Consider the following 14,399-nt stretch of genomic DNA (forward strand, 5'->3'; position numbering starts at 1 on the left):
CTCAACATTAAGTGTCTGTCCGTTCATGTAGCACGAGTGTCTCACTGCACAGCAGCACCGTGTATCGGGCTACACACACAGGGAATATGTTTTGCACCGCTTGGCAACACGTCACGTGAGAACTGACTGGCAAAATCGTCACCACCCTCCCCACTCCCGTCCCCTTTGCAGCTCTGGAAGGATGTCCCGCCCCTCCATGACCCTGATTCGCAGCGCTGGATGTATTCTGATCTCTCATTGGCTAAAGCTGCTGCTGGATGGGTCGTTTTCTTCCTGTGTAGCCCCATAGAGGCCGTTTGATCCTGACGGGTGAGCAGGGTACCTGCTGTGGCAGGGTGTGTGTGTGACCCGTTGGGGTTGTTTCACCCACGCAGGATACCTGGGTAAGTCATATCAGATGAGAGGGGATATTGCAAATGCTTGTACAATAGTGATCTGGGAGATGTGACAGCCATAAGCCCTGTGTTCTAGCATTCCTCCTGCTCGTCATCTATGTTCTTACATCTATATCTTTGTTTAAACTATGTGTCTTTCGCGTGTCACATTATACATGTGGCTTGTGGCCGATATACGGAACGGTGTTATTAAATAATAAGATCTAAGGAGTCGTGGGCCGAATGTTCAGCAGACACTTTGATCTATAATTGATCATTGTGCTAATTCTAAGCACATATATTGGAAGTGGCTTTAATTTACATGGACAGTTGCAGGTCTTTAAAAGCAAGAAATGTCCTTGAAATTTTGTCAATGCAAATGATCCTGGTTTTCAATACAGACCATTTGCACAGTACAATTTCTATAATTGTTTTATACTGTATGCAGTTCCCACCATACACTGTTATTATTAGGGCTTTATAATGTAAATTTTAATTAATGGGAACACTGGAAATCCAAATATGTGGCATTTTTAAACAAGTTTAACAAGCCTACCTTGATGGGAATTTTAGACCTTGAATGATTAGTTAGACCATACTATGCATGACAGGATAATAACCACCTGTCCAGTACCAAAGTGTCTCTGAGAAAATGTTGGCAATTAAGTATGTATATATGTAATTTGCACATTTCCACACAGTGATGTGTATGGGCAGCATGATGGCTAAGCGGTTAGCACTTCTGCCTCACAGCGCTGGGGTCATGAGTTCAATTCCCAACCATGGCCTTATCTGTAGGGAGTTTGTATGTTCTCCCCGTGTTTGCCTGGGTTTCCTCCCATACTCCAAAAACATACTGGTAGGTTAATTGGCTCCTATCAAAAATTGATCCTAGTCTCTCTCACTCTGTCTGTGTGTGTGTTAGGGAATTTAGACTGTAAGCTCCAATGGGGCAGGGACTGATGTGAGTTCTCTGTACAGCGCTGCGGAATCAGTGGCGCTATATAAATAAATGATGATGATGATGTATCTAAAATTGAGACTTTAAGATATAGTGAATGAAAAAATACTTCAATGTTCAAGTTTTGCCACCACTTATGTAAAAGTTTTTTTACGAAGGTGTCCTTATCCCTAGCTGGAGCTGCGTGCAGCCCTTTTCCTGTGGCTCTGCTGGTCCAGTAATACAGAAAAGACAAATAAATGTAATTCTTTTTCTTTAATTGATATTAGAAGAGGGAGGTGTGATCGGGATGACCAATCACAAGCTGCAATCTACTCTAATGATATTTTGTTTTCATGTGGTCTATGGTATGATACACTGTTCATGTGGTCTTGGTCTTGATTGTAGACTTGTAATTTTGATCAATGGTAGTAACGTTTGAAAAATTCGGGGATGAATTTCTCATACATTTTCTCACTAAATGTGTGGTCATGAGCATGAATTGAGGGCTTTTAGGTTGTAACAAAACAGAATAAAGACTTTGTTGCATGAATTGAGTACAGTCAGGCATTACATGAAAGTTTGGCACATAAAACCAAATTATCTTTTATCTGACTGATTTGAAAGATTGATTAGCAGTGTTAATACATTCTATTATTGTAAAAAGTAAAATCATTGTTGTTTTCTAATATGCTACAGCACCTTACAGACAGACAGGGCTGCCATCAGAAATTACGGGTCCTAGTACAAATATAACACATAGGGCCCCCTCTTAAATTTGCCTCCCCCCATTCTCTACAGTCAACCCCATCTCGGTGTCTTTTTGCAGTCTCCTTTTGGCTCCTCTCTAGTGACAGCGCTGTCATGTTATTTATTACATGACATCGGTGATGCTGCAGGGAGCCTCTCTGCCTTGTTGCTTTTCTCTGTCTGGGGGCCAGGCATCTGGGGGCTGAGACTGGAGCAATGGTGGTGGCAGTTGTGGGGCCCTGACATCTTGGCAGTGGAGGCAGACATGCTGCCTACAAAGAGGCCTACTGCCTCATCCTTCATTACACACAGACGCCACCTTTCCCCCAACATCTCACATTTCAGGAGCAGCTGTTGCCTAGAAATGTTGCCTGCTACTGCCCTTAATTGACTGTGGAGGACTTCTCCCCTAATACATATTTTTGTGCCCAGTTATGGTGGCGCCCCAATCTGCTGTTGGGCCCCATAATGCTGTACTCCCTGTACCCCCCTGATGACGGCCCTGCAGACAGACATAAGATATAGGCAAAGGAGCCCATGACAGCTTACATTTTAGATGGAAGGGGCTATAGGAGCAGATGTGACATTAGGCATAGTAGTCAAAGTGGGTAGCAGATCTAACTTTTAGAAGGATAGAAAGAAGAGGTGATGGAGAGACAGGGGCAGGGATAACAGGCAGGTAGGCTGTGGAAGATGGGGAGGTAGGATAGGAGGGAGAAGAGGATCAGACAGAATAAAGCTTAGAGAAGAAGGTGGTAGATAAGGTAAGATGGGAAGGAGAGGACAATTAGGAGGAGACTAAGCAGTGGCTACAGAGATTGAGGAGACGTGGTAAATTCTACTGGATTCTTGAAGCTGGAAATAAGGGAACACCTTCAACCACAGTAAAGTGGTAGTGTTATAAAATGATATGGTGAGATCTGTTTTAGCAAAACCTGTACTATTTACAGTACACCAGAGAAATATGCCATGCAAAATACTCTTATCCGATGAAAATAATAGTGTCAATAGAAATTTATCAGCACCTTATAGGTAATTGTCTAGGGCATTTGTAAGCAGCGGAGGAGAGCTGGCAGCTGCAAGAGGTACAAAAAGATCAAAAGGCTATCCTGAGTATCGGCAATGCACAAATTCTAGGTGTACCAACCACACAGCACCACCTCCATTATAATCATGCTGACAACAGATATTAAAATGGTGATAATACCCGCTGCACGGGTTCCACTGGTGGCTGAGTGGTAATAGGACACAAAGCTAGCAACAATCATCGCATGACTGTGCCTCTCAGGAGCTCAGTGACTTCTCTGCCACTGGCAATTCCCGCTCATATCAGTCGACCCCCGGCGGTAGTAAAATCAGAGATAGTGGCAATCTGATTCAGACCACACCTTGGGATGGAGGGAGTGTAGCAGCTCACGGGAGGTTACACAGGAATGGGAGGGAGACAGTGTCAGGTGTAGTAGAATACTCGGCATACAGTCAACATACTGATTAGTCAATCACAGCATTGGTAGAAGTAGCGGTATGGCATGCTGCCGTGTACAGGCCCACTTTGCGTACTGGTGAGTAGTATAGGTAGGAGTACGGTAACTTCTAGTAAAGAAAAGGGGTGGTGTTGGAGAGTGCTTTGTAAGTGAAGGTGAGTAACTTGAATTGTATTCTGGAGGACATTGGAGCAGGTATAGGGATTTACAGAGTGGTGCGGTGGATGTGGAGTGGTGGGAGAAGAAGATTTGTCTTGCCGCTTTATTTAAGATGGATTGAAGCAGGGATAGATGTGTGGGCAGAATGTCAGAATGAAGAAGATTACAGTAATAGAAGTATGAGATGATGAGAAAATGGATAGGAGTTTTACATACATCTCTGGTAAGATCAGGGTGCGTTCTAGCAGTATTTTGAAGGTGGAGGTGACAGGACTAGGAGAGAAAATGTGGGAATAAAGCATAGGGTGTAGTCAAGGGTGATGCCACGATAATGGGCTTGGAGACTGAGGAAATTGTGATGCTGCTGGTAAGGGAGAGTGGAGGGGAGGAGGGAAGATGAGCTCTGTTTTGGACATGTTGAGATTTGGGTAGACATCAATGTGGTGATGGCAGAGATTGGTTGCACAAGTTAGTACAGAAGGGGAAAGGTCAAGGAGGAGAGGTACATTGGGTGTTATCAGAGTAGAGGCCTGGTACTGGAGGCCAAATTAGTGCATTAGTTCACCAAGAGAAGAAGTGTACAATGAGAAAAGCAGAGGGCTGAGAACAGAGCCTGTGGGACATCAATACATAATGGGAGTGGAGGGGAGGATGTGCAATAGGTAGACACTCTGGAGGAGTGGTTGGGTAGGTAGGAAGAGAACCAGGAAAAAACCTGTCATGAATGCCAAGGGAGTCAAGGGTGATCAGCAGTGTCAAAAGCAGCAGAGGTGTATAGGAAGATAAGTATGGTGATGTGAGCTTTAGATTTTGCTGTAAGTAGGAGATTATGGATCACGTTTGTGAGGGTAGATTCAAAGGATTGTTGTTGGGGGGGGGGGGGGGCGCAGAAGCCTGATTGCAGAGAATTAAGACTGGAGTGAGAGGAGAGAAAGTTGCATAGATGGTTGAACTCAAGTAGTTTGGAGGAAAATAAATCGAGCAATAGATGGAGAAGAGTCTGGTTTGAGAGATCCAGTGAGATATTGGAAAGGACGCCATTTAATAATAACAAATATATACCATTGCTGCGCAAGATAATAAAAGTGAGGTTTCTAGTACAAGAATGCAGGGCAGCCTGTATCTATATTTTGTAATATCCACACCAATAGAAGACGACAACAATTCAAATATTGGAGACCATGAACATACAAAGCAGAGTCATTTATGACTGCTGTTTTTTCAGCCATGTCAATAAATACTTGTATATAAGCGCTAGAGGCAGAGAAAAGAACTCTACCAATAGTACAAATGTAAACCTTTGAGAATGCCAATATGTAAACAGGGAAAAGGAATAGATGTCAAAATTTAACTCTTTCAGTGTGTCTACTACTGACACGTCCTCCCCTCCAGTTTTTCTTGTGTTATGGCCTCCAGTACCGCTTCTATGCTGACGACACACAAATCTACTTCTCCTCCCATGACATCTATCCCTCTTATATTCTGTCTATCCAAACACCATCTCCACCTGGATGTCCCAGCCCTACCTAAAACTCAAAAGGCATGGTGCATCCAGGAATGCAAGTGTCGATACATGCCGTATTTTGCTTAAAATCGTACTGCATATGTCTAGAACCGGAGTATACGTCAGGGAACGCAGCAACATCCAATTCATCTTTGAGTGCAGAAGACCTGTAGTGCAGCCTACAATTTCATGGGCAGAATGGGGAGGGAAATGGGCGTATGCATGTAGACAGTGTATAGTAAGGGTGTGCCAAGCTCGAATGCGCACAGCAGCATCTAACTTAAGCTTTGCTCTCAAAGGTACTTTACATTTTCTGTCGCATCACTTGCAGTAGTCAGAAAAGATGGGCAGTCCTTCAATTAGATTGATCTCCAAGAAACTGACAATTTGCCCCTTCTCAACACCATTTTTTTAAGCACAATGAAATGGGACGGCCTTCACAGGGGCAGTGTTGATGCTAATAGGGGAGCAGGAATGTCCCCTGAGTGTCACTATAGTTTGCTCACAAATTTTCCAAAAGTTTTGATCTTTTGGTAACTCTTCACAACCATATCCCAGAGACATAACTCCCCCTTCAATAAAGCCGTCATAATCTCCTGCACATTTAAATACCATACATGATGGAATTATAACAATGGGACATCCTTTTCCGAAAGACATATGATTAAAACTGTTCCTGGGTACTGCTAGTAAGTTTAATTCACAACCCGGGTGAGATTTCTGCTTCTCGGTATGGAGTGCCACACAGATTTCCCAAAATATGAAGACATTTTATTTGAATTTCATATTTCTGTATACCTGTATAGGCAGCATTCAAATGCTGCCTTTGTTTGCAAGGATGTCAAGCTGTGCACGGCTCCAAAAAGTCTATTCAGGTGTCCAAAAAACTAACTTGTCAGCTTATAGACACCACAGGGGCCTTTGAAGCTGCCACAGGTGACACTGCTATCTAACACCGGGATGTGCATAGCCACCAAATAAACATACAGCAGTCCTTCTGACTTCACATTTTACACCATAGTAGCTCAATTTATCAATGGATTTAGTTGATATATCAAATAAACACTGCAGTTATGATTCAGGCCTTATTGAATTATGTGATGGGTTATCCCTTATAACGGTAAGTTCTTTACCCTTTACCTTTTTTATTTCTTTGTTTTGTTATTAATGACTACATTATTAACAGGTGACATTAATTCAATAGTTTTCTTTCCCTGTGGATTCTTTATGACTTTATATTCCACATACATATTGGACGTATCCTGCAGTATACTGTCTGTTAGAGCAGAGTGGACCTACATCCATATTTATCAACAGATGTATCTTTACATCACTCCTTGACGAGAACGGACGTGGGTATGTCCCATGTACTTGTTTGTTTTTTGAAAACGCACAACAACAAAAAACCCATTAGGTTCGTTTTGCGTTCCTTGATGAATGAGGCCCAACATGTCCAAAACCTAGTTCCTAATTCCCCCCCCCCTTTTAGTGTCACTACTGCTTCTCTTGCCTCCCTCACAGCTGGTAACATCGTGCTCTTCCCAATTTCCTGTCTTGTCATCTTCAACTTCGCCCTCAGCTTCCATGGCATCCAGTATTCAACTCAAATGTCTCAATTAAAATTTAAAGCCCTGACCAACTCTGTCACAGGGTACACTCCCTCTGACCTACACATCACTCTCGCCTCCAAGATTTCTCCCTTGCTGTTCCCCATTTAGAACTTTCTACCCTGCCTGACCAGATCGTCCCCCAACTTTCAACTTTCCAAGCACTTTCTCAAACCCTATCCTACCCCTAGCTGATTTTGCTCCAGTCTCATGTCTACTCCTGTTCCACTAGCTCCTATTGTCTCTGCATTGCCGCTCCCTCTAGACTGTAAGCTCTCAGGCACAATTTGTATCACATCTGCACCTCCTTCCTCAACTTAGTATGTTCTCTGTTCATGTGCAAATGTCAATCTGACTGCCCAGCACTGTAGAGTTTTGCAGTGCCTACCAAATAATGATGATTCGTTTTCTGTGTTGACCTGTATTAACATGGCAGAGGCACTCCACTTTGTCACAGTGACTACTCGCAAACTAAAAGCAGTATCCTCTAACTGCATTTTTTGCCATGCCAATTTTGATCTTATGGATTTAATGAGATATTTATCTGGCAACATAGCGTTATAATTGTAGGATAGCTAGTGACGTTTCAGCGTTTTTGAAGTGGTCGGCAACAAGATCTTTTCCATGCCCTCACGATCGGGCTGCATATTACTTTGGTAGGTTAATCAATGGCTAGTTAGTTTAGCCAATTAAGATCGTTGGTTCATTCAGTCAAGGACTAATCTTCTGCATTGATGACCTAAACCTGCAAATTGTAGTCATTAATGATCACGATTAGTCCTTGCACAGCTGGTGTTTGAAATCCTGTATTCCCTCATTACACAACATTAATTATTTTTGTCCAGGCTTTTCTTCTAAATTTTGGTGTTCTTATACTAGAAAGACAGATGTACTTATTGACCTTGCATAATTAAATAGGTGCTTGTAGTCATGGGAGTAGACTAAACTTTTTAAAAACCCTTTTCATAAATATAGAATATAAATTATGCATAAAAAAGAAATAATATATTGCTAAATTTCATTCTACTTCTGACTATTGTTCATGTACTTTATATCCTGTATGGCTTCAGTCTTAATAACATAAGTTTATTGCTGTTCTTGACCAGATTATGGCACTGCTCTTGTTATGGGTAACACAAGTTTTGCTGTAATCTTTTATACAGTATGTAAGAAATATGAATGCAATTTTGTTTTGAAAGTGGCACTATATGGTTTTGCTTTGTTCTTAAACTATAGGACATATGTATATCTGCATATGTCTAGAGTCTTATGTGGTTTATCAACCGTTTTGAAGGTTGCGTTTTTTTAAAAGAAAATTATTTTTTGCTAGATTGACCTGCGCTTCTATCACATGTAGCAATGTACACCATAGGTTATCATCCAAAAAAACAATTTCCACTATAACACACCCAATTTTTGTTTGGCTAAATAGTGCTCATGAAAAAAAAATCCCCTCCTATTTCAAAATAGTGGCTCAATACAATTTTCAACAAATGCAACATTCATTAAACCAAGTGACAATATGTTGAATCCAAAGTAATGTCCAACAACCGTGTGACATTTCTAAAATGGTGTTCTCTTGTTATGAATGTGATTTATTCCTCTTTCCAGGAGTGAAACATGTAAAAATAAAAAAACATCATAGTGCTGACCGCACCTTCTTTTGTGTTAAAAATTTTAAACTATCCACACTAGGGGCATATTCAATTGTTAGTTTTCCATGCCGCGGAAAAACTAGTACCATTAATATGGTAATATGTAGCTGAATCCAGCGAGAAAATTACCGTATTAACTGTGTTTACGCGCACTTTACCGTGGTAACAGTAATATTGCGACGAGCGCAAGATTTTCTGCGTTTCCGTCGACAATTGAATATGCCCCTAAATGTTTTAGAAAAATGACAATAAGAAAAAATAGCTTTTTTTTTTTTAATATATATAAATCACGTTCCCAACAAGAGATCTCATCATTCCAGAGAATTTGCAGAAAGTTCACACAGTTGTTGGACTTTGGAATTCAGTATATTGTCACTTGGTTTAGTGAATGTTGTATTTGTTGAAAATTGCATTGACTCACTATTTTGAAATAGGAGAGGGATTTTTTCATGAGCACTGTTTACACCTAATTTGTGTTTTGACTTTCTGTATTGTTGTTCTGCATTATAAAGGCAACTGTTTGTACTAGAAATGTACCATTCAACCTTCATCGCAGATATACTTCAGAATTAGTGGAAGTGATTTGAAATCAGGTTGTTTTTATTCTTTATGCTAGGAAGGGTACTGCAAGCATGATGTCTTCAGAAAAGTTCACCCTGGCTGCACAATCAAGGTTTGATTCCAAATGGCTGAAGACAGATCTGCAGGTAAAGTTGGATTCTTATTATATACATACAAATAGTATGGGTCTCTATTTAACTTGCTTCTCACAAAGCTTGGTTGCGATGAATGTTCCTTGCATGTGGTTTAATTGTGAATAAAATTTGATTGCTTGATTCCGTTTGAAGCTGCTCCAATGTCTTATTTCATGCAAAGTTTTTATATTGTATGGGGGGTATTCAATTGTTAGCGTTAACGGAAAAAACCGAGCGCTCAAAAAATATTACCGTTTATACGGTAATATTGCGCGCGAAAAGCGTTAATACGGTAGTTTACTCGGGGAATTTCAGCTCGCCGCTCAGGGAGCGGCGAGCTGAAATTCCGCGAGTAATTACCGTATTAACGCTAAGATTTTTTGAGCGCTCGTTTTTTTTTCGTTAACGCTAACAATTGAATATCCCCTATGAGCGGAAGCTGCATATGTACTCCAATAGAAGACAAATTATATAATTATAGCTAACTTCATATTACAATGATAACTTTGTAGGTTAAATTCATACTTTTAATGACTACTTTACTTGCAATATGTGACTTTTCAGCTTTTATCTTCACTGGCAGCAAATATTGCTAATGGCTTAGTATTTCATTGCCCAGATGTAATCTAGCTTTACTGTTTTTATATGTTTATTTTTAAATCGCTCCCAGTTAGTGGGTAAAAGTTAAACTCCTTTTTAAAAGCAGATCCTCAAGTCTTTCTCTAGGTACACATGTAACAATCCAATGTGAGCAGTTTTGCATCTAGATTGCAAATGTGTAGGAATCCAAACAGGTGATCCCATTCCCAGGATTGGATGATGGCTTCAAACATGTGCTAATGGGAATTTGTCGTCTGACCTGATTGTCCATATTGCAGGATCCAATCTAATTGGTTTTGAATTGTTAATGATGAGGTTGGCATACATTGTGCAAAATGTTCAGCCACTGTGGTTTAAAATGACCAAATTGGCTCAGCAAGTGTGTATGTGTATGTGTGTGGGAAGCAAGAAAGACATGGATCAAATTATTCTCCATATCAGTTGCCCCCCCCCCCCCCAGTATAAAAGAGAACTTACCGTGTTAACGCTAAGATTTTTTGAGCGCTCGTTACAGCGCTCGTTTTTTTTTCGTTAACGCTAACAATTGAATATCCCCTATGAGCGGAAGCTGCATATGTAGAGTAACAATATCCATAAAAAAGTAAGAACTAAAAATGTCCATCCCACCCATCTAACTCCTTTTTCAGTCCAACCAATCTTTGTAAACACATCCTGAATGGTAGATGTGTTTTGTTTGGGTGTCATACACTTTGCAGTAATACAACAATGTATGTTGTCCCAAACCCACACACAATTCCCTCCCATCTTTGTATGCCCTCCTCTGCACTCTCTCCCTTTTTGAACACATTTGCTCAGTAAACAGATTGGGCATATCACCATGGGGAAAATATTTTAAATTACAATTGTTACTTTTGGGTTTGCCCTTATAGCTACATCAGATTAAGGGGGAGATCTATCAGTGGTCGATTTTGTTCACAAAACAAAATCACCATAAATAACTTTATAACTCTCCACTGTAATAAACATTGATTTATTTTAAAAATCAGTTTGTTTTGGTCATTTTTACTTTGCTTTGCACAACACTGTTTATGACCATTAACTTGTATAGATAATATATTTCAGTGGAAGCAGAAAGCCCATTGAAATGCGTCTGACCAGTCCTGGCAGGTGTGGGCAATAACCTCCAACATTTTTCATTATTATTGCAAAGTATTACAACTGCCCCCACCATCTATAGTACACCATATATTTAAGTATAGACACTGTTAGAGATTGAGAGCTGTGATTATTTATTTATTATCCTTACGGTGGCTAAGTGGTTAGCACTTCTGCCTCACAGCACTGAGGTTATGAGTTCAATTCCCGACCATGGCCTTATCTGTGTGGAGTTTGTATGTCCTCCCTGTGTTTGCGTGGGTTTCCTCTGGGTGCTCTGGTTTCCTCCCACACTCCAAAAACATACTAGTAGGTTAATTGGCTTCTATCAAATTGACCCTAGTCTCTCACTCTCACTATGGGCAGGGACTGATGTGAATGAGTTCTCTGTACAGTGCTGCGGAATCAGTGGCACTATATAAATAAATGGTGATGATGATAATATCCTTAACCAAATTTGAGGTGGATCACCTCATCAACAGAGGCTCTCACTGACCCAATAGATATACCGTGCATGAGCGCTTCCTTAATTCTATAATTTTTCCAACTGTCCATTATTAAAAAAAGTATAAAATTTAAATTAAACACACATGCCTATTTATTGCCTTTTTAATCCTGAAGGAATAATTTGTAATCCAATGGGAAATGTCCCTCATTTGTAATTCATAGGGAGATCCATGCCGTTTATTTATAATCCAGTGGAAAGAAAAATAAAGTCTAGTAAAAAGCAATTAAAGGGTGCGCAAGTCTTAGGTTAATTGAATATATATTAATGTGGGGAGAAGAAAACAATTACTATGCTATGCACCTCCATTCACGGCTATAGCTCATTCACATGGGTTTTATTTTTACATGCATTTGCATATATTGCATTTGCATTAAAACATGCCCAACTTCTCAGCGCCAGTGGGGTAACTGTGCTGGGTTCATGACTTGTGTGCTCATTATTTTTAATTGTTTCAGCCAACATTTAAGACACTAGCCAGGACACTGATTTTTGTACATATTTTGAGTGACACAAATAGCAAAGTATTAATGAATGGGATTTTGTTAGACCTTTTAAAAGTTTTCTTGGTTTTAGTTTTACTCTGCTTTGTACAGATGCACATCCTGGCTCAAATCCTTTTCATAGCCAGTGGAAAACCTCCCGGTCACTGCACACATGTATGTATCTTGTGACAAATGAGACGTGTCAACCTAGTCAGAAAGTGAGAATTTCTTAATGCTTCTAGCCAGTACAATGTATTATTCAAAAGCAGTAGAGTTTGACCTAGACTCGTATCAGTAACTGGGAGAACTGTAATCCATTTTATAATACAAAGGTGCTCTTTCTTATTGAACCCTGAAACAGAACTGTGTCCAGTACGAAAGTAATGTTCTAGTATTTAGAACTACCCATACCACGGCATGTATTAAATGTAGGTTCTATATATAGTTTTAATTTTAGATTTGTGCATATTAATTTTCATGTACCATTTTAACCAGCTCGGCAATGAGAGCCATTGCTTGTCTGTGTCCCATAATCCCCTTATCAACTTCCAAGGCTGCTTTATAAGCCTGGTGAGGATGTATTTTATAAACCTAAACCCAGGGGTGGATATGATGTAAATGGGTAGTGGATGTGGATGGGGCTCCTGAAAATATAGCAGGCAAAGAGGAGGTGGTCACAAACCCTGTAGTCCAGTGGATTCCAAACTTTTTCAGTTCAAGGCACCCTTAGGGTCTCCAAAAATTTTTCAAGGCACCCCTAAGCCAAAATAATTACCAAGTAGTCCCCCGCCTTGCTTACCACTGGTCCTGGCCGAGGCACCCCTGTGAGATCTCCAAGGCACCCCAGAGAGCCTAGGCGCACAGTTTGGGAACCACTGCTGTAGTCTGTACAGTGGGATAGCATAGACTTATTGTGTGTTCTCCTGGTTATTTTAATCCTGCATATCCACCCCACAGACTTTCAATATAGAGAGCTTATCCATGGGGGAAATATGACCTTGGCACAAAAAGATGCAAAAATACAAAGTTTCCTTTATGCTTAAAGGTTAATTGAAATTATAACTTCAGAATAATATTGTAAATGTTTAAGGTTCTTAAGAGGAAGAGCATTAGGAGTCTTGAATTTCTGTTCTCATTGGGAATTGATGAATGCCTCTTTTTGGGGGAGGAGGGGGGGGGGGGCAGTAGTTATACATCTGTTAGCAATTATATATGGAAATATATTCCCAGTGAATTATGATATCTTCCTTTTCCTTATCAAGTGTGTACAAATTAAAGCTGTAGGTTCAATTTGAGAAAGAAATTATTTGTTTTTTTATATATTTTTTTTTTTATTTTCTTAAAGGTCAGCCCTATTTTATTTGACATATATATTTTAGATTTATATGTTTTTAGATGATGTAACGTAAATTAACTTTGCAAATTCTGCCTTTAAATAGAACAATACCTAATGTGGTCGTTTATACCATAATTTTTTTTTTTTTTTTTTTTGTAATACTTTTCTATTTTGACCATACAAAATGGTGTATGTATGTTTATATACTGACATAGTGATCTATAGAGCAATTCTTTGATGTCTGTGTACTCGGGGCAATGCACCACAACAGCCCCGAGAGTGCATTCCCTAATGCTGGCCACACATTGTAAACTTGTGCCTGTTCAAGGATGGCACTTTTTGCTGCATCCTACATTATCAAATTTGAGCCTGATAGTATTGGAATCAGTCAGAGGGTGAAAAATCCAGACTGCCATTGGCTGCAACAGGCTGTTTGTATAGCCATCGTCGTAAGATGGGTCTTATTGAGCTCTGTCTTTTCTGCCTGCTAACTGAAGAAGTCTGCTCAGTTTGGTGTATCAAATTTACATTTCTTAAGTGTACAGTAACTTAGAAATGGTAATTTTGATTTCACTGTCCCAGTACTTAGAGGTTACTGTGATTTGAACATTTGAATGTTGGTAGTAAAGTTTATGCAGCTTGTGCTTTGCGTTTATTGGTCATTTAAATTCTCATCATTTGAGTAGAATATAGTTCTGCTAAATGTCACAGTAATTATTGACATTAAGGTCATGCCAAGGTATGACCCTTCAGACAGAAGAGTAGGGAGAAAACATGTGTTGATGTGAAACACATCGTGTAATAATAGTAGTAGTAAACAACCTAGCTCCGCTTTCAGACTTGTTAAGATGTATTTGGTAACTGACTTGCTATTTCTTTCACAATACCTGCTAAGAGTTTATCCCTGGACTTAGTGTCGTTTGTTTGGGTCAGTTTGAAATATATTGCCTGAACTGAAAACAAATTGTCTGAGAAATGTATTCCAATCTGCCATAGGTTGCTTGCTGTTACAAGGTGAACTGGTGTAATTGTGAGTTTATATAATATTAGATTTACATCTAGATATTGAGGTATGCAATTCCTGTGTGTAGTGCTACTTTTAGACCTGGTATATACTTTGATGCCATTACTATGGGTTTATATTGGTCCTTTGTGAAATCTCTTGATTTCTGTAAGTGTGTGTGTGGGG

At 39.8% G+C, this 14,399-nt stretch overlaps 1 protein-coding gene across 8 annotated transcripts in view; it reads left to right on the forward strand.

Annotated features, from left to right (window-relative positions):
* The first annotated feature begins 262 nt into the window (after window positions 1–262).
* Window positions 263–14,399, forward strand: part of HERC2 (HECT and RLD domain containing E3 ubiquitin protein ligase 2) — a 213,435-nt gene continuing 199,298 nt past the window's right edge. For all 8 annotated transcript variants that reach the window (XM_075200099.1, XM_075200106.1, XM_075200105.1 and 5 more), the window contains exons 1-2: window positions 263–383; window positions 9,090–9,180. In XM_075200099.1, coding sequence (XP_075056200.1) covers window positions 9,106–9,180 — 75 coding nt within the window. In that variant the 5' untranslated portion in view covers window positions 263–383; window positions 9,090–9,105. The remainder of the gene's footprint in view (window positions 384–9,089; window positions 9,181–14,399) is intronic.

This window comes from Mixophyes fleayi, chromosome 2 (assembly GCF_038048845.1).
Source record: "Mixophyes fleayi isolate aMixFle1 chromosome 2, aMixFle1.hap1, whole genome shotgun sequence".
Lineage (NCBI taxonomy): Eukaryota > Metazoa > Chordata > Amphibia > Anura > Limnodynastidae > Mixophyes > Mixophyes fleayi.